We start from the raw sequence: 26,796 nt of genomic DNA on the forward strand, positions 1-26,796 counted from the left end.
TTTTACTGTTGTAATGTGTGTGACAAAATAATACCATGACAATGTGTAATTAAGAGTCTTTTATTAGGAAGAAATAATGCAAGAAATAACAAGCGCTGAAACCTATGATGCTTAAGATCACTTTGCAATAGTTTAAACAGCTTGAGCAATGAGAAACATCCGCTTTCAATAACATATTAAACACATTAAAACTCCAACATTAGCAGTTTTGTGCATAGATATGACAGCTTCTTAATCTCAGTATCAAAACATGACTAACAGACTGCAGTTACAAATAAAACCTGTTAACTAAGACCCTGACCCCACCCCAAAAATGTGTAGTTAAGAGTTTTTTATTTGGAAGAAAAAACAATGCAAGAATTACCAAGCACTTACAGAATATATATTTGTTCTGTACTCACAATTATTGAAAACACAGGTCACTGTTTCATACTTTTTTAGATGACCTCGAATGTGCTCAAAGTATTGTTTTTCTGAATGGTTACTTACTGCATTACAAACAAGACACCTAAATGACAGGGTCTGTGTAGAGTCCAATGATCCTCTGTGATCTCTAGACAAATGAGAGTGCAGGGAACTCCAGGTCCTGAAGCAACAAGGACAATCTGTGTATGGGCAAGTTGCATTTTTTGCACAACAACCTCATCAGTTCATATTTAAATGCTTAAATCTAGAGAAAAATATGAACTGCACCCCTGTGTGGACATACAGACAATTCCTTCCATTCGGTCTCTCCCTTCTGCCCCTTTCAACCAGGTTACAGCAAAGACAGAACAAAGGACTGGATGCACATGAGAAATATTCTGCAATTAAGAAAACAGATAAAAGAAATAAGTTAACAGCATACAATTTTTAAGTAAAAGTTGATTAGTATTTGCATTTCACATAATGTATGTCACTAATTTTGATTAAACGAACAAGGAATTTTTACACACTGTAGAAAAGATGGCTATCTTTGAGTTGTACTTTTTTTTTCTGGCTCTTCAGCCAGCCATGCAGAAGGAGATTAGTCTTTAGAATGAGATCACACAAAAAGTGGGAAATAATAATAATTTTAAAAAAAACTCAATGAAACGTCAACACTTTATTGATCCAAATCAGATCAAACTCATAAAAACATGACCGTACAAGATCTCCACGCCATTTCCTTCCATTAAACCACGTTAATTTAGTAAATCGTGTCCATACTGTAGTAATCTTTCACTCGTCTTTTTTTTTAAGTCATTTACATTTAAGTGGACACGATTGAATAAAGAAGGGACCTATTAATAAACAGAACGCACAATTTAGTAAATTAATTAAAGAATGGAGGGATTACTTACGATTTATATAAAATGAGGGAAGGAAAACCTCTTCACATATTTTTAATTCGAGGCCACAACATACTTTTTTTTTTCGAAGAGCAATGCACAAGCAAACAAAATAACACATAACATATTCTCGAATTTTGCCCGTATTTATTTGAAACTTGAAGTTTAAACTTAAAACTGGTTAAATATTTTGCGTTAGCTTATATGGCGCTCCTTTAACAAAGCTATCTCAAGAACACTCTAAACTTTTCAAAGGCACGAAATGAAGTGATGACAACACGATCATCTAATGAAATTACATTTCTTGAATAAATTTAATCTTAAAATACGTAATATAATGCAGTTTTAAATAATACTTACTTGCCAAGAACAGATAGAGATGTAGAAGCCATCGATCTTCGCGGGATTTCTTTCCACGCATGCGCATATTCCTTGCTTGAAGACTGCGTAAATCTTGCATGATTTTTTTAATTTGCTTCAAGTACTTTATTAAATCGTGTAAATATGATAGACATTCACAGGTCAAATTTACTTGTATGTCGGATGTCTAATATTTACAAGAAAAAAATGAGTATATATTTAGATTTTACTTAATATTCAGGAGTGTTTAATTTTACAAAAAAATCTTAGCCAAAGATGCATGATTTTTCTTGTTTTATTTACTGAACCATAAAATCATTTTTTACAGTGTAGTATTCACTGGAACATAAGTTAACAACAGGCTAACCCAAGCCCAGATTAGATTGTATTGTCAACAATGATTGTCTTTCTTAATTATTGTTCAGTCCAAGTTTACAATCAAAACATAGCAGAATTAAAAATAAAAAATGCAACCAAGATGTCCCATATGCTTAAAACTGCACTATTTACAATGGAAAACCATATCGGAAGAACCTTCAGTAGACCTTCTTCTTCACTGAATATTAGATCATTATTATTAGATGCAGTGATCCATAATGATTTCTTTATTTTTATTTGTTTATTTTCATCTTTACATTTAACGCTTTGCCCCGTTAACATTTATAAAACTACAGCATAACAGAAATTAAATCACAAGAAAATACACAACCAAAAGGGGACAATAGAGAATTATATAGTTTAGCTGCTATATGGCATTACACCATAAAGTGAATAAGATATTTATTTATTTATTTAGAGGGAAAATTGATCTGATCTTGTGGCATGTTCTTGATATGCATAAAAAAAAAAAACTTTTTAGAAAGTGAATTATGAAATTCACATTCTTAATTATATGACAGTGTCTTATTATCATTATATTGCAATGCAATTTTTTGGCAGTTAGTAATAAAATTACTGTAAGTTTTATGATGTGACCCTGCCTGTAGTTAAAGTAACCCAGAAGACAGCTTTCTGGTTCTTGGAAAGACAGTTCCTTAAATTTTGGATGTTGTATATCTCTTGTCAAATTCAATGTACTTGAAAGGGGTCATCGGATGCAAAATTCACTTGTTGTTTGAACAAAAATGTGTGTTGGAAGTGTGTGTACACATACATCCTATAATGATAAAAATCCACCCAGTGTTTTTTTTTAATCCATATTTTAAAATCCCCTTTCTCAAATCAGGCTGTTCTGAGATTCCTGTCAGAATGCCGTAGTTCTGTGCAGGCCGCTCTCACGATAGTTGATTGACAAGGCCTTCTTACCCTCTTACCCACCCTGAGTGAGCTGAGAGCTATCCGCCTCCGGTGCAGGGGAAGACGAGATGTCTTCGATTAAGCGATTGAGGTGTTTTGTTGTTGGATGTAATAATGAACATAGCTGTCGTCATTTACTCCTGACATCTGAGCCTCTGAAGATGCAGAGGATTAACGTTACTTTTGTTTTTGAAGGGAATGCGCCAATCTTGATCTGCCTAAATGCGTCAAATTTCGCGTGAATCATTCGTGATCCAGCTTCATCTACAGAAGAAGTGAGTATAAGGGTTTTTATGAATCTTTGCAAATCCCCTTTCCTAATAATGTGCTAGTTAGCCAGTTTTGTGGCTGGAGTTTACAGTCTGCTCATCACCCCACGGAAGAGAGGGGCGGAGTCAGCAGAGCCATTAGCATTTGAAGCGACATGGACTAAAAACAGCTTGCTGAAAACAGAGCTGATTTTGACAGGATAAAAAGGGTGTTTTTTTACACTACCATTGAGAAATTTTAACCAAAGTATGTTACAGACTTTTCATGAAGACCCTAAAGAATCATATCAACTTGTGGAAAATGGGCATCCGATGACCCCTTTGAAGGCAGAGCTAAGTAAAATGTAAAGGATTCCCCAGCTTGCCATTTTTAAAGCAGAGGGATGAAATGCTGTGGTAAATTTGTGCAGTCTGAATGGTGTGAAATTAGGGTGGTGCAGGAAGTTAAAATGAATTAATTTAATTAATCTACATTGTCTCATTAATTTGACACACCCTTACTTCACAGAGCACTTCAGTGTTTCTTGCTCTGTTTACACTGCTACTACAGACTCTATAGAGCCATGTCAGAAGCAGCCATGTGAAAGCTGTGAATGCCATGTGTGCATTCTGAATTGAATGTGGTGCGATTAAAAATGAAGTCTATGTACCTCAAAATAATGGAAAGAAAATATGCCTTTTGAGTTTTTTTTTTTTTTTTGAGTAGTATAGTGTAGTCTGATACATGATCAAATGGCCCTTTCAATGAAGCATTCAAATAAAAAAAAGTTACTGGTTTGAATCAGTCTCGGTACCAAATCAACTGAATCATTCAGAGCAGTTACTGAATCCACAACTGACTCACTTACTGATCTGTGAATTACTTTCAGGTAAATGTCTCAGAATTAAAGTATGTAGAGTTTGTGATCAATCAGTTGACTGGGTAGAGTAGTTAACAATACGCACACACATAGCTTGTGCTTGAGAAATGTATAATACATTGGGAGGGGTTCAAGGGGGGTGGGGGACTTCATGTAGGAATAAATTGAGACCCATTGAATGGCATAAAGGTTAATATAAGTTTTTTTCTTTTTTACCTTCATACGGTCTTGTTAGATGCATTTGAAAAAAAAATGCATTCATTATAATTCTGTTTACTAAGCCCCAATGATATCAAACCCCCATCCTTATTGCAATATTCAAAACAACTAATTCTTTGATCAACCCATAAAAAAAGCACCATAACAATGTTGTGGATGAAAGAAACTCCTGAACAAACATTAGCTGTAGTCTGAATCTGCAATCTGAATAATTATGGGGTTATTAGTTGTCATTCATTTTCACCCCTTTTACAAAATGCTTAGTACACTTCCTTTTTTTTTTTTTTTTTTAGAAATGAACACTTTTATTAAGCAAGGATGCATAAAATTAATCAGACGTGACAGTAAAAACATTTCTATGGTTTCAAAAGGTTTCTATTTTTAAATAATTGCTGTCTCTTTTAAACTTTAAATTCATCAAAGAATTCTGAAAAAATGTAGCAGTTTCCACTAAAATATTAAGCAAATATTAATATTAAATACAAATAGAAATAAATGCAAATAGAATTTTATTAGTATAAAAAAAAAAGTTATTTAAAGTTGTAATGATATTTCACAATGTTTAGGTTTTGCTGTATTGTAGATCAAAGAAATGCAGCTTTGGTGAGCATAAAAAAGTGCTTTCAAAAACATTACCAACCATTGAACAGTATAGTGTACATCTGGGCCATATGTCTAAATTAGGCTGTTCATTTATGCGTATTTAAATTGGGAAGTCTTAGTCCTTTTGATCAGTCCAAAGCGCAATTGTCAAGGCTCGTATGGATTTTACAATGCTAAAAACATCGATACTTTGGTTGAAACTGAACACATAGGAATGTATTCTGATTGCATTTCATTATACTCTAGCAAGAGAAAGTGCTATATAAATACATATGAAATTCATATAATATATACAGTAAATCCTATAAATGAGAGAGACAGTTGCTCTAAATAATTTGGATCAGCTTTTAATAAAGAGACATCACATGTCTATGCTTGTTCCTCTCTGCCCTCCTACACCATCGTTTAACCCTGGTACACTCTGTTCTCGACCTAAAGTACTATGATTCATGAATAAATGAACAGATCCAATCTTTTAAAAAGGGGTAATAATACATTGTCACCAAGGTAATTATCATTGTCCTATTAGGAGGGTGCTGAGACAAAAAGTGCTGAACGGTTTGGTTTTATGATCATATATTCTAAAAAAAAAAAACAGGCTATTAGAAAATAGCCAGAGGGAGGAAAACGTAATTGCATTGTTTAAAAAATTTTTTTTTTTTAAAAACATACGAAAAATCACTTGATATATATGACTTGCTTCACAGACATAACATTGGAGATTTTCCTTTCATTTGCATTTCAAGCTGTCATAACAAGATCATAGCAGACTGTAACTGTCATGCTTGATGTTCTCACAAAGCACCTGAAACATTGACGTGTTGATGTACTGTATTTGGCCCATGCGCTTGTGCTGGATTTACATGCATCACCTATCTCAGTCGCGTGTTTTATCCCTTATAGGAATGAAGTTATCGCGCTTTTCTTTTGCCCTGTCAGATGCACACTCGGGCTTATCCTCAGCCAGTTGGAAGAGCTGGGTAGCAGTGTTAATGCTAGTGAACCTAATTCCGTGTAATTCCTGGCCTCCGCTGTTAGCAAACAGACTTTTACTATGTCAGTGACTGATTGGTACTTTGTAATTCACTGAGGATGAAAACCAAGTTTTCTTTACAAAATTCCTTTAGATTGCTCACTTAGCCACCCACACAGTGGAAACCTCTCGTTGTATGCAAACGTTCAGAGTGAAAAGTCACACCCTGCCACAGCAGCCCAAAGATAGCAAGATCTTACCTGTGAACTAGTCCACAAGCCATCTTCTGTCATGTTCTATATCTTATCACCCTTGACTGTCGCTGACTGATGGCTTGACATAAGAATGGCAGAGGGGATTATAATTGATCCAATGAAGGACTGTGCTTTAGATGTGTGCTTTTGATGATCAGTTCATGTATGTCTGAAACAAAAACAAAGACAATAGTGTGCTATATTATCCTTGCAAAATTGTTTACTACAAAAAAATGAACCCCCTATATATACACTGCCATTCAAAAGTCTGGCATCAGTTAAAAAAAATAAAAATAATGTATTTGAAAAATTATCTTATGCTTACCAAGGCTGCATTCAAATATTATATAAATAATTATAAAATAAATATTATATAAATACAATATTACAGTAATTTAAATGATCCTTCATAAATCATTCTAATATGCTGATTTGCTGCTCAAGAAACATTTCTATTGAAAAAACACTCAGTTGTGCTGCTTATTATTAATTTTTTTATTTTTAAAGAATAGAAAGTTCAAAAGAACATTTATTTGAAAGACATTACAAGAACGTAAGTCTTTACTGTCATGTTTGAGCAGTTCAATGCATCCTTTCTGAATAAAAGTATTATTAAAAAAGTATGTTTTTCTTACTGACTTTTAAACAATATTTATTTGTGTGTGTACATCTTATATATTAAATGTAAAACACTTAAAAAAAACTCTTAACAATGAAACTATATATTACTAAAAATGCAGTTTTTTGTAAATGTAAGCTTGAAATATATGTACACTCACCTAAAGGATTATTAGGAACACCTGTTCAATTTCTCATTAATGCAATTATCTAATCAACCAATCACATGGCAGTTGCTTCAATGCATTTAGGGGTGTGGTCCTGGTCAAGACAATCTCCCAAACTCCAAACTGAATGTCAGAATGGGAAAGAAAGGTGATTTAAGCAATTTTGAGCGTGGCATGGTTGTTGGTGCCAGACGGGCCGGTCTGAGTATTTCACAATCTGCTCAGTTACTGGGATTTTCACGCACAACCATTTCTAGGGTTTACAAAGAATGGTGTGAAAAGGGAAAAACATCCAGTATGCGGCAGTCCTGTGGGCGAAAATGCCTTGTTGATGCTAGAGGTCAGTGGAGAATGGGCCGACTGATTCAAGCTGATAGAAGAGCAACTTTGACTGAAATAACCACTCGTTACAACCGAGGTATGCAGCAAAGCATTTGTGAAGCCACAACACGCACAACCTTGAGGCGGATGGGCTACAACAGCAGAAGACCCCACCGGGTACCACTCATCTCCACTACAAATAGGAAAAAGAGGCTACAATTTGCACGAGCTCACCAAAATTGGACGGTTGAAGACTGGAAAAATGTTGCCTGGTCTGATGAGTCTCGATTTCTGTTGAGACATTCAGATGGTAGAGTCAGAATTTGGCGTAAACAGAATGAGAACATGGATCCATCATGCCTTGTTACCACTGTGCAGGCTGGTGGTGGTGGTGTAATGGTGTGGGGGATGTTTTCTTGGCACACTTTAGGCCCCTTAGTGCCAATTGGGCATCGTTTAAATGCCACGGCCTACCTGAGCATTGTTTCTGACCATGTCCATCCCTTTATGACCACCATGTACCCATCCTCTGATGGCTACTTCCAGCAGGATAATGCACCATGTCACAAAGCTCGAATCATTTCAAATTGGTTTCTTGAAAATGACAATGAGTTCACTATACTAAAATGGGCCCCACAGTCACCAGATCTCAACCCAATAGAGCATCTTTGGGATGTGGTGGAACTGGAGCTTCGTGCCCTGGATGTGCATCCCACAAATCTCCATCAACTGCAAGATGCTATCCTATCAATATGGGCCAACATTTCTAAAGAATGCTTTCAGCACCTTGTTGAATCAATGCCACGTAGAATTAAGGCAGTTCTGAAGGTGAAAGGGGATCAAACACAGTATTAGTATGCTGTTCCTAATAATCCTTTAGGTGAGTGTATATTATATATTCATTTTTAGATTGGTTAAAGATTACATTAACCATGTGAAAATATGAACATTTATTCACATATATACAACATTTATACAATATGATATGGAAAATGAACATTTTACAATTAAATAAAAAATTTAGTATTGCTCCGTCCAAACATGAAGCAGATCTTTTCAAAGTTTGCAAAAAAGTAAAACAAAACAAATTTGAATTAGGTGTGTTTCCATCTAGTAGTAACCAACAGTGGAAACAACTGAATAGTCACGTGGGTTTAATGTTCGCTACGTCCAAATGTATTCAGCACATGCATTTCCTGAAAAGTTAAAAACCACCTCAAGTGAGCATAAAAACTTTTTTTTTTACGAATTAAGGGATTTTTTTTTTTAAACCAGAGGCGATGCTTCAAAAGGCTCATAAAAACAGCGTTATGGAAACATAGCAGCTGTTAAGATACTGTTACATCATCCATCCCTATAAATAAATTGGTCACACTTTATCTTAAGGTTCAATTCTCGCTATTAACAAACCATTAACTTCGACTTTTTCCTCAAACTCCTAATTTGCTTCTTTTTAATAGTAACCAAAGTATTATTATTTTACTTTCTTTCAGTTGGAGGCAGCAAACCAGCTTCTTCAGCAGGCACAGCAGCCGCACAGCTACCTGATCGAGACCGTGCGACAGAGAGATGCTCAGATCCAAATGCTGAAAGAACGCCTCACGCGATTAGAAGAGGAAGTAAGGTAAAGGGGAAGTAAATGATTATCACAGATTTATGGATACATCCTGTTTTTAATACAACAGCACCATTTAAAATCTTTACAAAGCTTTTATTTTGAAAGGACATAGGTGGAGTCGTCATAGAATCATTGCCATTGTTTTGGAACAATAGTCGCAACGGTTTCTAACTAATAATATGCATGTTCCAAGGTATGCATTTGTATAGGCAGAGGAAAGGTAGTAGGCAGTATCTGAAATAACTTGAATACATTCCAACTCATTGAGGAGCAAAGATAATGCACCTGCCAATAAAGGTCAGGCTCCATGTGATAGCTTCTCTGTAGGAGTGCATGTGCGTGCATGCATGTTTTGTGTCTTGGCTCAGTCACATGTCAATGACTGCTGTAATCCTGTACCTGTATATACAAACTACATGCAGGTTTTCTCCTGTACTATTATCTTTAGGGGTCTCCTAAATATCAGCATTTAGCAGCTTTTATTAGAAGGCTACTTGTGACTGTTCTTGAATAAGGATCATTTCTAAACTTTAGACTTTTATATTGAAATGATGGAGAGGTGAACGTTGCCTGTTCATTGCAAACAGGTGCTGTGCAGTCAGTGAGGTGTATGCAATTTATTTATCGCTCATTAGTTTGATTTTTTTCTTAACTAGTTCTGTCAAGCCCTCCAGGTTGTGAGTTTGTGCACAGCTCATGGAAATGGTAGTGCATTAAGAGATAAATACCTTCCCACTCACTAAGTTTGTCACTACTCATTACTCATGCCATATGTTTGACAAAGACTTGATCTGTTGAAATGCAGTTTTTGTCATGTATGTCCATCAGTGCTGTATTTCACATGAGAAGCAGGTGACTTTTATAGACTCATATACCCTGAAAAAATTGGATGTACAAATAATTCTCGCTCAGAAATCGCTGGTAAATTGCAAAGTAACACATGGAATTAAACATGAAATTTTGAAGTGTAAAGACTGAAATAGTTAATCTAAATCATTTCTGCAATGTAGACACATTATCCTAAAAGTATGCCACTGTTTTTAACACATACGTCACAAATAATTACTTCAAGCTACACAAGTCACAAATACGTTCTCAAGACATCTTCTCTTAGACACTTTTGTATGATTTTTTACAGTGCACTACGGAAAGAGAAGATTACGCTACTGCAGGTGAAAAACAACATGGCAGCAGATTTGGAGAGACTCCTGAACCACAGAGAGGTAACTGTTGTTTCAGCTGATTAAAACGAGTAGCACAATTCTTCAGTTCTCTCTTTTTTTCCTCTCTCTTGAATAAGAAGTACTCTCCCTTTGTTTTTGGTCCCTTTGTTTAAAAAAACTATTTGGTTTTCTTTCATATTTTGAAAGAAAAAAACTAATCTAGAATAACCTTAATATTGTGTCCTTGATTATTTTACTATTCCTTTGCTAGTTGTTATAAATCATACTGAACACATTTTTTCCAAATTTAGGTTTAGATGTGTGCTGTGTATAGTTTGGCAAGATCAGTATCCCACAAAGATCTGCCCAAAAAATAACATAGGGTGGACAGAGTACACATACACATGATTAAGCTGCAAAATTGTGATTCATACATGAAGCTCTATTGATAGTCACACCGTTATAGAAACGCCCACCTAGGGGGCAAAACAAAGCTTTGCTCCACTGACCACCAGTTATTTTTATGCAGATTGCATCAAGTAATAATGTAGTAAAACGCAGATATTAAAAGGCGAAATTCAGTTAACACCTTATTGATAATGTATATTTTGTACAGGCAAGAAGATGAAGCCAGAATATAAACGCAATGTGCAAAGTTTCACATTAAATGGCTTCCCATAGAAAATCATTAGAAGGAAAGCACTGAACCGTTAAGCGGATTGCATTCATATTCCGGCCTCATCTGCTTGCCTGTGTAAACTATGCATCATTAATATGGTGAATACTGAATTTGATCTTTTATTATTACCATTTTAAATATATTATGGCACTTTAAATGTTTTTACAACGTTTTGTCGCACTGTTTATGATTGAAATATTGCCGTGGGTGCTTAATATGGATTGCAAATGGCCAAAACTTGCATTTTGTTCACATACATTTGTTTTATTCTTTTGAGAGGTGATCTAAATATTTGCGGCTGGGAAACGCTTGTGCAGCAGTTCTATGGATGTTTTGCCCTCCAAGTCTTCGAGCCTGTCACGTGAATGAAAGCTGTGAATACATTCATCTGTCATTTTACAATTCCAGTGGCATTTCCATTCAAAAAAAAAATAATTGTAAATTCAATCTGTAATTGATCAATAATATGTTAAGCCTATCTTGCTATACTATATTGATTAAATTACTTTCTTATTTCACACAATGTGTATATAACAGGAAGTTTTATTTTGACTGACTGGCTCTTATGCAAGTGTTGTTACAACAAACTAAAGATCATAGAAACCACTGACTTCACAATAATAAATATTGTTTTTAACTGTTATTCATTTCCATATCAGATACTAGGACTGTTTTTGATGTACAGCCTATTAGAACTGGCATAATGGGGGTAACATATAATTAATGTTCAAAACCCCTGATACTGTAACGTTGCAAACACAGCATAACATGTTACTGATTGTTCAGTCAGAGTCAGTCCCCCACATCACCTTTAGTCCGAGTCATTTTTGAACTGCTGGTTTTGTAATGTTTGCCGTAGATTTCCTTTTTAATTAATTCTACATTTTATTATTTTGGTTTGTCAAATTTTTGACCAAAAATTTTTTGTCTAACTTTTTGTTCACTTTAATTTTTTTTAAGTGGAAGTGGGTCCACTTAGTTTCATTTTAAAGCAATTTCATGCATATTTCAAGCAAATTCAAAATGATTAATTATTAAAATAATACTCCAAATTTCTCACTTAAAAACTACTTTTTTGAGGAATGTTGCCATACGTTGTCCATTTAAAGGTGTCCACACATGACTACAAGAGATTAGTTCCCACAAACACAAACACAGAGCCTAGTTTAGGTGTGTCCTCTCATTATTAATCAGTCACCCAGCCTGCCTTGCCGATTAGTAGTTACACTGCGTACCTGCAGTTTACTCTCTAAACAAGTCACCTTCATCGTAAAACCTATCATGAAAATTAGGAATCTGCAGCTCTAGTAACTGATGGATGCCTCAGCTTTGTATGTTTTGGAAGCTCTCAGTAGTGACAACAGCTTTCCTACAAATTTCTGAGATGCAGTGAATAACTAGAAAATCCAGTCTCGCAGGTCAACTGTTTCCAGTGCTCAAGTCATTAGATTAGTAACCTTGCTGCTTGTGGTTGTTTTTGATGACAGACAGCTAATACATTGCCTTGTTGAGGGGAACCCATGTGTAACACCAAAACACATGGTGCACCACTTGACCCATAGATTCAGAATTGAGTGTTTTGAACGACAAGGTATGAAACAAGGAACAAGTCAGTACACAGTATGAATTTTTGTGAAATTTTGATTGTTGAATTGTGTTTCTATTAAATCAGCGGTGGGGAGCGTAGATCCTGGAGGGCCACTCTCTTGCAGTTTAGCTTCAACCCTGAAAAACTGTGGAAAAAAATACCTAACTGCATCCTGAAGAACTTGATTAGCTGCTTCAGGTGTGTTTGATTAGGGTTGGAGCTAAATTCTGTAGGGGTACCGGCCCTCAAGGATTAACGTTCTCCACCCCTGTATTAAATGAATGGAGTTGTCCTTTTTCTTAAAGGCACATGAAGTACACTACACCTCCTCTGACATTCTGAACTCTTGGGATATTAAGGGCAGGGCGTAACTTATTAAGCACCCGTGCGATCTGGAGCTATTTTCAACCAAATACTGCTGGCACACACTGTGCCGACTTCACAACTTCCAGTGGCATGTTGGCAGAAAGCATGCAATCCTCACAGACAGCTGCTCCTCACTGGCACTTTTTGGCATGCCAGCGCATATGGTCGCGCAGTGATAAATAGAAATATTGAATGACTCTTACGCATCGGGCTGATCTACATTCACATGAACCGGGTGGTCATGTGCTAGCAGGGGATGTTTTACACTGTCGTCGTGCGTGTGAATGGTAACCGTTTGCATACGATGTTATGCAAACAATGTTTAGGTTTTTGTTTTGACACAAAGACTTGCATTCCTTTAAACAAGCTTTTTTTCTGTACGTTTTTGTAGCTGCATTTCTGTTGCAAAATATATAATGTCTGCCGCCTTTATTTTAAGACCTCAAGGGTTTAACTTAGGGCAAGTATATACAGTTTTTTGTGCAGTATTGTGCAGCCTTAAAAGTATCTTCTATATCTGTCACCAGTACTTTCTTTTTGAAAAGCTTCTTGGCATCTGAGATTTTTATAAGCATGCTGGAACATGAGTATGAACAGCAACTCCGGTAAAAACATGAAGCATTTGTTTTTTCCAATCTAGCCACAAATTGCTGAGAAGTAGCTGAGACAAGACTGTGGTTGAACACAGGAATCATAAACATAGATTAACTCATTCATTAAAATGCAGTTGTCCACAACTTAGTATTTGTTTTTTTAGTAAAACACCAGATAGACAGTATTTTTTTTTACCTACCAGATCTTCATAAACATACATATATATATATATATATATATATATATATATATATGCTGCTTAATTTTTTTTCTTCATGCTTTTAAAATAAGTTTTTGTTTTAGTTGTATTTCTACTTTTTTTTTTTTTTTTTTTTAAATGTTAAGAAAAACATTATAAATATTGCTGTTTCACTGTTTTCAACCAATTGTTTATAATAATATTCTGGGTAATTATTTTCCTTTGTGTGCAGCAACATTTTTTAATTTTTCATAACTGTTGTGTTTGAGGGTGTTTCCTTCAATTGATTCAGAAGTATTTACACTAAAGCAGGGTTGTATGCTTTGTAGAGGTACTCTCAGGGCATCCCTTGTACTGGAGAGGATATGAAGATAAGCCTCCAATTACCATTGAAGCTTTGAATGAATTGTTTGTATTAACCCCTAGGCTGCTCCAGCAGGTTTCTGTAATGTTTTATTTATTTATTTATTTTTAATTTTTTTGTATATGTGATGTATTGTGAGCCACTTCCAATTAGAACATTAGAAAGAGAACAAGAAAGAATGAAAGAAGTATCTGCAAACAACATACATAAAGGAATAGTTCATCCAAAAATGAAAATTCTGTCATTTATTTATTCACGTGCCATTTCATTGACACTGATCATGTCTGTCAATAAGGACAAAAAGCACCATAAAAGCATTATATAAGTTGTCCATATTATTCTTAATATATAGCTCCAAAAAGAATAAAATAAAATAGTAGCCTAAGCAACTATATTTAAAGTCTTCTAAAGTACTAAAATACACTTTGTTTTTCAACTGTCCTGACTCCGGCAAATGTCTGATTACAAGGCATGCAAAAGCAAATGAGATTTGGTGGCTGTAATTAGCTTTTTATAGTATCTGAACATAGTAGGATTTCCAATGGTCAGTGGCACCACAAATTGAAATTTATTTATAATGCATTTTTAATTTATTATATTGCTTTAGAAGTGGATTTTATATGGCTTTGGAATATGGTGCTTAGGCTTCTTTTATGCTGTTTTTTTATTTGTCGACAGATATTATCGCTACAAGCTGTTTAATGATAAAAAGGTGTGTGGAAATTCCAAATTCTCCTCTTGTGTTTCATGGTAAAAAACAATATGAAAATAATAGCGTTTTAAATGACATGCGTAGGTATGGATGCTACGGAATGTTACATCAGGACACATGGGTTGTTTGTGTTTGCAGTTTCAGTCTTAACTGCCCTACCTAAGGGCATAGCACTGCTGGCAAAACAAGACTGTAATCAAAGCACCACAGAAGCTGCAGGCTTTTTCTTACCTGTTGTGAAGGGGAAGCAAACGAACAATAAGATGAAGCTCTTTAACCTTCAGGCTACCACTGATTTGTTCTTACTCTGTTACAGGAACTTTCTGTGATGAAGCAAGTCCTGATTAGCATGCGCTCACAGCAGCACGGTGGGCCTCTGTCTGTGTCCCAATCTGAGCTTGAGACCGATGGCATCGCTACAGCAGTTCACAGACCCAAAGCTTTAAAAAGCACAGATGAGGAGCAATACAACTATGGTCCCAAACCCACAGTGTTTGTAAGTTTTACTTGACTACCCATGTACAGAGCCTTTAGCTTTCTATTTGTGCTGATATTTACTTGTGGCTAGACTCACATTAACTTTTACAGAATTTTTTTACTCAGAGCAAAGTCCAAAGGAATTGTCAAAGATATTTAACAATGATGTTTTTTTCTTTCAACAGACCAATAAAGAAGTTCCAGAATGGTACAGAAAAGTCAAATCGAAAACTAAATAGAGACCTGTTCAACTTGTTTAAGACTTAGGCTTATAGGATGTTCCATGACATGCAATCATGGATGAAAGTCTGTTTTAAAAGACCTATTACATAACTAGTTACACACGGGTTTGATGTATACCCATGAAGAATGCGAACCTCAAACTATGAATTTTCCTTTTAATGCTAATAAATCCTTCAAACAGGCCTGTGAAATTGTTTTTAAAGTAGGCCTGTTTCAAATTGTACAGTACAGTAACGGAATATAAGCATTTTTATCTTCACCCTGTAGAGATATCTCAATATCTGTATCATTTGATGGTAATAAGATCTGGATGCTTCCGTTTTGATTCGTAAGACGCGAGACACGCTGTTGATAAAAATAGAGGAGCGCAGGCATACCTTAATCGCAGCCGCATCGCGCGCTTATTTCTGTCATCTTAATGTTACGCGCCACAGGCTCGAATGTCCAACAAGAACAGTGGCAGCAGTGAGCTGCATTTTATTGATTCATTTCATTGATTCGGTCTGCTTGGGATGGATATTTTTATATGCCGTGTTGTGTTACTATTAAATGTGAAATTATGGTAAACATTTATTTTCCATTGGGATCATTTACCGTTTGTAAATTAGCCTTATTTACAGCTAAACAGTAAACGCAGACGTGCTGACAGACATGTCTTTAAAATTTGGCAGCAGCTTTGCCTACCTAGTTATTAGGGATGAGAATCGGAAGGGATTTGAGGATTCCATGAACGATTATTTTAGTGCTTTCGATTAATAAATATTTGGGAGGGGAAAAAAAAGATTTCAGATGAACAAAACGGATAACAAGTCAGATATAATAATAATAACAACGACAATAATAATAGTTATAGCCTAGTAGTAAGTAAAATGAATAGGTTACTGCGTAACGTGTAACATATAATATTTTTAGAGGCGAGAAAAATACGATAGAATATGGTCCTATTTAGGCCTATTCTTAAAAATAGCCACCAAATAAGTAGCCCTAAATGTGAAATGTGCATTAATTAAAAATTATTACTGATTACGTCATTCTCATAATGTGTAGTCTATCCCGTTAAGTACAACACATCATAATATTTGCGTTCTGTAAGTGACTAAGATGCATCAATCCAGTAAGCGATTCATAAGCGTTATTGATTCATTAAAAGAGTCGCGAATCGGGCAACCCTTGCTACGCTGTATTTTGGTTCATTTAAAAGAACCGACTCAAAAGAGTCATTCGTTCGTGTATCCGACTTCCCTGAAAAATATCTGTTTTTATGATTTGTTTTTGGCTGTTTACTTCTCTGCTGTATAGTTATTTTGGCAAACACACTTTTTCTGTATTGTATAAAATAGCCTATATTTATTTTTATTTATCATAAAATGCACTTGGAATCAACCCATAAAAATAATTAGGCTATTTCTGTTTATAGTCAGTTGTGATTTTATTAAGTAGCCTATGTTGCACTGCTGTCGTTATTTGCTAAAGGAAATTCGTAAAGGGGTGGACAGATTTAACTCTGTGTTTTGACGGGTTTGTTGCGCTGATACAGTAACAGCAGTAGTAGGCTAAAGGTGTAGCCGTCTCACTTTCTCTGTGCCTGTCAGAGAGAGGCCCCGCCCTTCAGCGATTATACACATATATCCCGGAGCTCCGGGAACGGAGCGAAGCGAAACGGGACATTACTACCGAAAGCGCGCGCACATACAGGCACGGGGGTCATTCCATGCACCAAACACTCACCTCCCCTTCCTCAACGTCTATCAAAACACATCTTGCGGACCCTCTCTCCATCACATCCACGGCTTTATGGCCGCTACGCTTCTTACGATGAGCGCTGCGCTCGCACCGGGACATGATGACTTTCTCTCGCTTCTCAAACCCTCACTATCCGACGGCTTTCAGGAGGACCCCTCTCTGTTTTCCTTTGAAACCAAGAATCCCGACACGGAAAGGAGCTTATCAAACGACTATTCTCAGGTAATTGTTTTTATCAGTTCTTTGAATGGAGCTTGGCTTTTTCGTTTTGCTTGAGATGTGACTATCGCTGGATGAATTAAAGATCAAATGCATGCATGCAGTCGTGTGAAAGGTGGGCCGATGTAGATGATGCGGCAGTCCCATCAGCATCATGCCCCATCAAATGCATGTGCGATTCTTTCATTTGAGGCATTTTTCTATTCCATACCATCATTTTTAATTTTAATATTTCTTTTTTTTTTTTTTTGGGGGGGGGGGTTAATTTAGTTTAAAATAAATGTAACTTTTTATTGTGTTTCCTTTAGCCTCATTAGTCTGCTGTTCGTCGTTTTAATTGCTAAAGAAATTGCAAAAATTCTTGTAAATTTAGAATTTTGTCCTCCTTCCAGAATTTTACTTTCCTATTTTCAATAAACGTAAAAAAAAAGTGTTGAATTCGGGACAACTCTTATTTTAACAGATAATCTCTACTTGTGTTTTTATAACAACTAATTGACCATTTCCATCATAACGTAATCTAATGTATTTATTTATGTAGGCTATCAATCATTTACACCAGGTCAGTTTTAAAATTAAAGAAATGAAAGATGATGAATTTTATATCATGATCTGCACTGAGTTTTTCTAGGTGTTATTACCAAAGAAGGTTATTATTTGTGAATTAAAATGTAGGTTTATTTTTTATTAGAAATTCAAAGTTAACCTTCTACGCAACTTATGTTCGCTACCTTATTGCTTATCCAGTGTTCTCCAAATGCAAACAAACAATAGCTTAAATACATAAATGTCATTACCATAATTAACGCCACACATAGATATAGCATAGGCCTAATATGAAGACTCGCCACTGCTCAAAATTTGAAGTAGTCCAATGCGTCCTCCAGTGAAGAATCACTCGTGTATTTCAGAAGGATTTGGTGATGTTTTTGGGATTTCCCCGCGGCTGTAAAGCAGGGGAGAGTCTGGGTTGGGTCGGGGAGCGCACAGACTCCTGTCAGTTGCTTGCAGTTGGTTTCTTGGCTACCTAACCATCAACAACTGACTCCCTCTCCTCACCCACGCGCACCGCTCTCGCGCTCCTGAAACTTCCCAGCAACGCCGAGCCTCAATCCGAAAACTTGTGAAAGAGATACATGTCCGGCGAACAGCTGGAAGATCTAAATCCAGAAATAGCTATGTGTAGCAGCCGCGTAAAGAGCACTTAAAGAGCTCTGGCATTCCGAGTGTCTGTATGCATGTATATACTGTATGTGTGTGAGTGTTTTTATTTTCCCTCATGTTTATTCCTCCAGTGACTCCATAGATGTCACTCTCAGGAAGTAATGAATGAGTCTTGATTTACTATTTTCTGCTGATTACGGTTTTATGATAATTAGGAGGCATTTATTTGGAAAGGCTGAGCAATCTCTCCAGCATGCTTTCCACCTGTCAGCAAGTCTGTTTTGAGCTTGTGGTATGAGCGCTGTTTTACAGTCTAAGGCGGAATGTAGCAGAGACATATCGAAGAAGACTTGATAAATGCTTTACCTCTGACTGCTCCATACAGCAACACAAACGATTCATGCTCTTATATATACACATCGCAGATCAGCTGTTAAAACCTCAAGTTCAGATTTTATGAGTGAAAATCATACTTTTACTCAAACATTCATGTTGGTAGTGCAGATATATTGTAAACATAATACATTCAATGACACCAACATGAGATGAATTTTACAAAACAATTCACAGGAATAAACATAGAAATGATTCATTATTAGTTAATAATATTTAAAGACCTATCTGTTAATTGTTCTGCAGAAATAATTATCGGTTACTTCAAAATTGCCAAATATCGGTCATTTACTTAGCCTGGCCGATAAATCGGTTTATCACTAGACATATATATTTAGTTTTACCTGTTCTAATATACTTGCCTGTTCATTTTACTAAAAAAAAAAAAAAACTTTGTTTCTTTCCTTTTTTACTATTTAGTTATTTTTTAGTTATTTATATTTGCTTTTGTGTATTTACTATACATTCAAGGTTAATTGACTTCTATTGACATTATTATTACCATTGATTTATAATTACCCATAATATCATTTGAAAAGTCGTCAGTGTTCAAGATTGCAAGTAGTCCAAATCATCCTCAATTTAAGAGGAAACAAAGGAAAAATCTCCTAATTACTCAGCATGGCCGATAAATCGGTTTATCGCCAGGTGTATACGATATATTTAGTTTTACCTGCTCCAACACGCTTGTTCATGTGAGGAATAATTCTGTTTTTTTTAATTCCTTATATATTTGATAACACAGATGAGCAAATAATCACATAGCACAAGTGTACTGGGGAATAAAATGTATGTTTTTATGCAAAATATACTTATATTGTAAGCTAAATTAAGTGTCTGCTGTGTTCAGTAGTACATATATTATTTTAGCTAAGTAAGCAAGCATGTTGGCTATTGTTGTAACAGTAAGTGAATATTTGCATTATTGCAAGCTTTTCTAAAATTGTATGTATACCGTGTTTGTGCTCGTGCAACACAAGCAGTCCCAGGAGATCCTGCCAGCTTTGCTGACAGAAGCAGCGTGTGCAATATTCCAGCCCTTATTATTCTGAAATCTGTTTATCTTGTTTGCTTTTAATGGCCTTTACAACTGCATTTACAATTTTATGCTTCTCTCTTCTGCTCTCTAGGCTAAACTCGAGATGGATAAATATCTGTCTCCACAACCTGTGGCTCTCCCCGACCCAAAGAAGTCAAAACGAGAGAGCATCTCTGCAATGGACCAGTTTTTCGGGGACGACCACTGTTCCCCCTACAGCATCAATATGAATGTCTTCCTCCCCGACATCACTTATTTAAGAACAGAGATGTGCCGGCCAGCGCGGCCTTCAGTCCCCAACCAGATCAAAACTGAACCTGTAGCGGCGCCTTTCTCTCATCCCGAGTGTCCGGTGAGCTCGACTGGCCCCGTTTCATCTGCGCTGCCCGATTTCACCAGCATCTTTAACTCGAATTCCACTTCGGGTTCTGAAATCAATGCCATGGACGATAACTCCGGGGTCTTCGTCAAGCAGGAGATGCAAGGCTTTGACATCCCGCAGGATGGGCCACTCTTCCAGCTCCTCAGCTCAGAGCTGGACGTCCCACATCAAGCCAATTTGCACTCCCACCCTCACGTTCACTCTGTGCCCTCACAGATGCCTACTTTCCACGACCTGCACTTAGCGACCCAACAGACTGTTGCCAAGGCATACTGTAGCATGTCCGGCTACCCTCTCGGCCACTTTGTGCATCCTCAGGGTCAGGCCCACTCGCATCTCAAAATGCCCTATCTTCCCCCCTCGCCTCCCACTTCAGAACCTGGCAGTCCTGACAGACAGAAAGAAATGCTTCACAATCTGACACCACCACCATCTTACGCTGCCACTATTGCCTCCAAAATGGCTGTCCATGCGCCCAGCCACCCAACACCCACCTCAACACGAGCTCCGGTCACCACTGGGTCCATGCCTGTCCGTTACAACCGAAGAACAAACCCAGACCTTGAGAAAAGACGGATACACCACTGTGATTTTCCAGGTACAAATTAATACGTTTAATTGAACTGGAGCCATATATCAAAATCGTGATGTAGCCAAATTGAAAAAGATGCTGTTGTGTTTTCTGAACCACTGTGTTGCTTTATACTGCACTTTCTTACTCACACACTTCAATCCACTGTTAAATAATTCAGAGATGGCCAAAGCCTTTTAACCAGCGCTCAAAATGAATGCCAAAGAGTTGACGTCAGGCTGATTGTTATTGAATCCTGTTGCATCAAATTGACTGGGCAAATTGTAAAACAGACAAGCCTCACAGAGCCATTAATAGTGCATTTACGCTAAGAAGCTGCATGTCTGAAGTGACGAGCTTTGCAATTAAGAACCCATCACTGCTTTACTTCACTGAGTGGGGTTTTACAGCTAATGACATGAGATGGGCTTTGGATTCCTAATTGGAAAAGAAAGCATACTGAAACCAAATAACAGGATGCTCTTATATGTGACTGTGGCAATGAGTGAACCAACTGATTTTGTGTTGGTGACCAAAAAAAAATAAATCGCTCTCTTGTCTTGCTGTTAATGCATCAGACATTAAAATGGAATTGTTTTATTTTATAATTTATAACTGAAATGTTTTTTTGTTTTTTTTGCTATCAGAAGCCTTGCAGCTTTTTTAATCTGTCAGAAGATTTTAAAAAAAATCATACTGTTTATGCATCAAGCATATCATTTGCATTCTATTAATATTAAATATTGTTTAATATTTTATGATTATTTTAATATATTTTTATCAATAGACTTCCAGCATTGTATATCTCTCAAAAGATTATGCCTCAAACATAATCATTTCATTGTTTTTACTACTTATACTTTATCATTTAAATATTTAATAATTTATAATTGTTTTCAGTTTATATTTTTTTGTTATCTGCAGCCTCACAACATTTTTTTATCTTCTAAAAATGAAAACACAGTTGTCATGCTGTTTATGCATCAAGAATAATTGCATTTTTTAAATGTATAATAATTTATAATTCAGTTATAAATATATAGCCTACCAAGATTTGTATTTCTCTCAGAAGATTTAAGGACTCTTGTCTTAGTGTTTGTGTCATAATAACTGCATTGTTTTTTAATACCTACAATTTAAATATTTAATAATTTATAATTGTTTTTATACTTTATATTTTTTAATAGCCTCCCAAATTCTCAAAAAACTTAAACTCTCGTGTCATGCTGTTTATGTATCAAGCATAATGATTGCATTGTTTTTAATACTTTTTCAGTCTCTAAAAAAGATTAAAGCACACTCGTCATACTGCTCATGCATCAAAATGAAAATGGCATTTTTAATACTTTAAATTTATCATTTGAATAGTTAATAATGTACAATTATTTTAGACATATTGAACAGCTTCTCAACTTGTTTTGAACACACAAATGCTTACTGTTGTGAGTAACAAAAGCTGTTCTCTTTTTTTCAGGTTGTAAGAAAGTTTACACCAAGTCGTCCCACCTGAAAGCTCACTTGAGGACACACACTGGTAAGAGTTCCCCAATTAAAAATGGTTTTATTTATGCTGGATAAAGCTGGCCTCCTATTTTGGCACTTTACTGTCATGTTGCTGGGCAGAAGTGCGTTGTTGGCATGCACATGCGTTCATTCTTGCACGCTGCCTGAAATCTATCCTGCGTCGCTCCTAGTATGAGATTGCACCAAAACCAGGCCCAAATACATCAGCAGGAACAGCCTATTCTACTTCCTTTTTCCATATCAATTTATAACGTCCAGTTTTTGAATGACCTCTAGGCAGCATTTGAAATGATCAATAGAAAAACATTTTCAGTGTTGAACTCCCTCTCTATAAAAATATATTTGAAGATATTGATTTATCTGAATGGAAGTAAACACAAGAGCAGACCTCTTTTGACCCAGAAGAGTGAAGTAAACAGAAGAGCAGACCTCTTTTGACCCAGAAGAGTGAATATTAATACATTCCAGAATGTGACCTTTGGCATGTGAACTTAATCAACTGATAAACTACTGTACTTATCAGGCCATTTCCATTTTCAAGGTATCGATTCATGTTACCAATTCCTGAGTCTGATTACAGGCTCATTCTGGTTGTAAAGCAATATTACGATAAGATAACAACACTCACTCTTTTATGGAAGGCTTGACATGGCATGATTTAGACTTTTGACAGTGTTGCACTTTTTTGCATAAACAGCTTGTCAAGGTGAGATTTACACAGTGCAAGTTTGAAATTCATAATGACATTTAGTTTATTTATTTACTTATTTATTGTCCTAGAAAACAGGTAGGGTCAATTTAATGATGCCAACATTTTTGGTAACCAATATAAACAAAATTGCTTAAAATAAATACACAAAAAATCTTAAATCTTAAAAAATGTATACAAAGCTCACTAAATAATTTGCATTATTTAGAATATTTTAAGATTCATATTTTAAGAACTGTTCCAGTTTTTGAGCACAGACCTTAAACTGTTGTAAATTTTGATGTTTTGGACCACAAACTTCAGTTTGGTCTCTTTTAATGGGAATAAATAAATCCTTACTTTCCAAAAAAAACAAAAAACTTGAATGATAGTGTAGATTTAACACTCATCGCTCATTTAGCAATATTAAGTACTATTACTTTATTAATAATATTATAAACCATCATCAACCACTATCCTGTTATCTTGAACAGGTATGATTAATAAACAGATAAATATCCCCTCTATTTTATTTGATTAAGAAAAACCACACCATGTCCAGATAAGCAATGAAGATAAAACCCAATCCAATAAGTCCTTGGAGAGAAGAGAGGGGCCTCAGGCAGACAACGCACGAGATGAGATATCCAAACAAGTCATTACAGGATTCCTGTTCAGGGCTCTCATCTCAAACTTTAAAGCTCAAGACAGGCACATGTTCTGACGTTTAGCTGCTTAATTGAGCGCCGCACCTACTGCATGAGGTTGAAACAGCTTAACTTACAGTATCACTCTTTATAGTCCAGTCCAGTTAATGTTTACAATGCAAAAAAAAAAAAAAAACGTATTATTGGGTTGAATGATACTTCCCTCAAAATGAACATTCTGTCATAATTTACTCAACATCACATCGATCCAAACCTGTATGAGTTTCTTTCTTCTGTGTAGCAAAAATAAGTTTTTTTTTGTTTGTTTTTTTGTTTTTGTCCATACAATTAAAGCCATTGTGGTCAAATGTTGTTTTGGACTCCATTGACTTTCATTGTGTTGACAAAAATAGTTAAACATTCTTCAAAATATCTTTTGTGTTCCACAGAATAAAGAAACTCGTACGAGTTTGAAATGACCCCCAAAAATGGGAAATCCTGTCATAATTTACTAACTCTCAAGTTGTTCCAAACTTGTATGAGTTTGGGTAACCAAACAGTTGCCAGTAGCCATTGACTTCCATTGTATTTTTTTGGAAGTCACTGTCTACCAGCAACTGTTTGGTTACCGACATTCTTCAAAATATCTTCTTTTGTGTTCAACAGAGGAAAGAAACTCATACAGGTTAAGAATACTTATATCACTTTTTATTTTCGGGGGAACTGAAAATGAAGACGCAGACGCAGCTTCCTGTAGAGCTGCTTTGCAACGATTTGTATCGTAAAAAGCGTTATACAAATAAACTTGAATTGAATTGAACTGCCCCTTTAAAGATACAAAATAAAGTCACAATCATAATCATTCGAGAGTAGTCAAATTTGCTTTTTTATTATCAGCCATCGACTATCTGAATACCTATGCTTGTGTTGAGCTTGCAGGATTTTCCAAAAGCATTATCAAACCGACTCGATTTTTGGTAGACAAGAAAAATAACCTTATCATCTTTTAAAAAAACACATTCTAAACCCGAGTTCTAGAAAGGCAAACATTGTGCTGCTATTTATGGCCGACTATGAGTTTAGTCTTGTCAGCTTCCACGAACATACCAAAATACAGAAATACTTTAATCTTAGAGATTGAGTTAAGTGAAGTTTATGTGCTCCACACCTCTCAGTATATGTTTGTTATGGTTACTATAGCGATGACAGAGAAACCCTACCCACACAGATTACTCATTTAGTATTACTAATGTATTAGTGAACAGAAACCTGTTTTTTTTAATTGAATGATAGTTTCTTCTGTTGTGTTCATGACTCCATGTACCTAACCATACGTGGTGTTCTGTGCTCAGGTGAGAAGCCGTATAGGTGCACGTGGGAGGGCTGCGATTGGCGGTTTGCTCGTTCCGATGAGCTGACGCGTCACTTCAGGAAACACACGGGAGCCAAACCCTTCCAGTGCGCCGTGTGCAGCCGCAGCTTCTCTCGCTCCGATCATCTCGCCCTGCATATGAAGAGGCACCAGAATTAGACACCAAAACACACCAACTCAAAAATCCACAGATACTTATTATTATTATTATTATTATTATGCACTTGAAGTGATAACAAGACAACTTATTTCTTTCTCTAGACCGCGACGAACCTTAAAAATAATGTTTAGGGTAATCTTCTCTCTCTGACCTGTTGAGATCTGTCGACTGTAAACTGAAAAACTTTTGATATTACCATGAAATCCAGTTTGATTTTTCCTCTCTCTTTAGGATGTATAGATCACATTTCCGTTAGGACCCTCATCTCATTTTGACATGTTCTTTAATACAAATAAGCTGTATTGTACATGAGACTCTGCTCTCTAATTGGAAGATGAAATGTTTTGAAACATACTGAAATTAACTTAAGTCAAGGATTCATTCTTGTACATCTGCAAAGCACTAAGACGCAACTCCCATTTTACTTTGCACTTGAATTAGACCGGAAAAGATGAATATCTATGTATGATAAATGCTTTTAATATATATCACTGGAATACTTACTGCTCATACCGGGGTTTCAGGTACACAAGAGATTCCCTCTTTTTAGTTGCTGAAGTATTTATAGCTTTGGATGATAATGTGCTGCTACTGAACAGCAATTATTTCATGAATTATTAAACAATGGTATAGAAAAGCAATGAGAAGTGGAAAAGGGCTTTAGACAGCTGTGTGATTTGTACAGTCTCCTTTATACACACAGGAGCATGCCGCCCATTTGTTTTGCCACTGTCATTGATGCATAAGCTCATATGAATGTACAAGATCACAGTGACTGTTCTTTTGAACACATTTCATCTTAAAGTGCCTTTTCATGTTTGTTTTTATCAGCAGCACATGCTTAAACTTCCTTTTTAGACAATAAAAATTCAACAGATTACAATTATTTCACTATTTCTGCCATTCGGCTGCCTTTCATACCTTTAAGAGAGGGTTAAAGCATCAAGTGGCTCTTTCTTGTAAAATCGATGTATTTATTTCATTGGCTTTGTGAAGTGGAATTTGACAAGTTTTGTGTAATTGAAATGCCTTAATGTACATATGATGCCATTTTATTGTACTGTAAATATAATTTTGATTAATTTTGTTGCTCTGTTCTTTTTTTTTTCCTTCCTTTTTTTGGAAAATGACAATATTGCTCTGAATTTTGGCTGTGTGACTATTTTTGTTGTTTTTTGATTTATTTTTTTTATATATATTTCACTTATTTTGTAGATTCTCAGATTATATTTCTAAATTGGTTGTCCTCTTGACAAAATGTTTTTTGCCTACTGATTGAAATGAAACCTAATAAAATCAACTTTATCATTTTTAATGCTTTTTACAAACTTCTCTCACATTTGTTTCTTTGTTCAGTTTCTACAGAATTAATGGCAAAACTATAATAATGTGTGTTTAGAATAAAATACATAGAACGATCATTAATCATCCTCCCTCAAAGCAGATACACTACATTTATAAAGTTTACATTGGTGTATTCCAAGGGTTTCCTGTTGACTCACTATACCAATTTCTATTTGTTGATGTTTCTAAGGTCCAAGAAAAGAAATACTACAAAGGAGTAAAGATAAAACTATCATCAAAGCAGAAAGTTAAGTTTCAAAGATCACTTGGACCTATGCCACAAAGTTTGAATGTCTC

The 26,796-nt window shown here is 35.7% G+C and overlaps 2 protein-coding genes across 2 annotated transcripts in view; both read left to right on the top strand.

The window, feature by feature from the left end:
• The window catches only part of LOC306873085 (progesterone-induced-blocking factor 1-like), a 41,149-nt gene extending 24,493 nt beyond the window's left edge, over window positions 1-16,656 (top strand). The window contains exons 14-17 of the mRNA XM_079422110.1: window positions 8,744-8,874; window positions 10,007-10,091; window positions 14,850-15,029; window positions 15,196-16,656. Of these exons, the coding sequence (XP_079278236.1) occupies window positions 8,744-8,874; window positions 10,007-10,091; window positions 14,850-15,029; window positions 15,196-15,249 (450 nt within the window). The 3' untranslated portion in view covers window positions 15,250-16,656. The remainder of the gene's footprint in view (window positions 1-8,743; window positions 8,875-10,006; window positions 10,092-14,849; window positions 15,030-15,195) is intronic.
• A 206-nt stretch (window positions 16,657-16,862) lies between these two features.
• Window positions 16,863-26,488, top strand: LOC306873088 (Krueppel-like factor 5). The gene is made up of 4 exons (XM_079422122.1): window positions 16,863-17,218; window positions 19,903-20,791; window positions 22,239-22,298; window positions 24,976-26,488. Exons 1-4 carry the CDS (start codon window positions 17,048-17,050, stop codon window positions 25,152-25,154), a joined length of 1,299 nt encoding a protein of 432 aa, XP_079278248.1. The 5' UTR covers window positions 16,863-17,047; the 3' UTR covers window positions 25,155-26,488.
• Window positions 26,489-26,796: the final 308 nt, after the last annotated feature.

This window comes from Barbus barbus, assembly GCF_936440315.1.
Source record: "Barbus barbus genome assembly, chromosome: 7".
In the NCBI taxonomy this organism is placed as follows: Eukaryota; Metazoa; Chordata; class Actinopteri; order Cypriniformes; family Cyprinidae; genus Barbus; species Barbus barbus.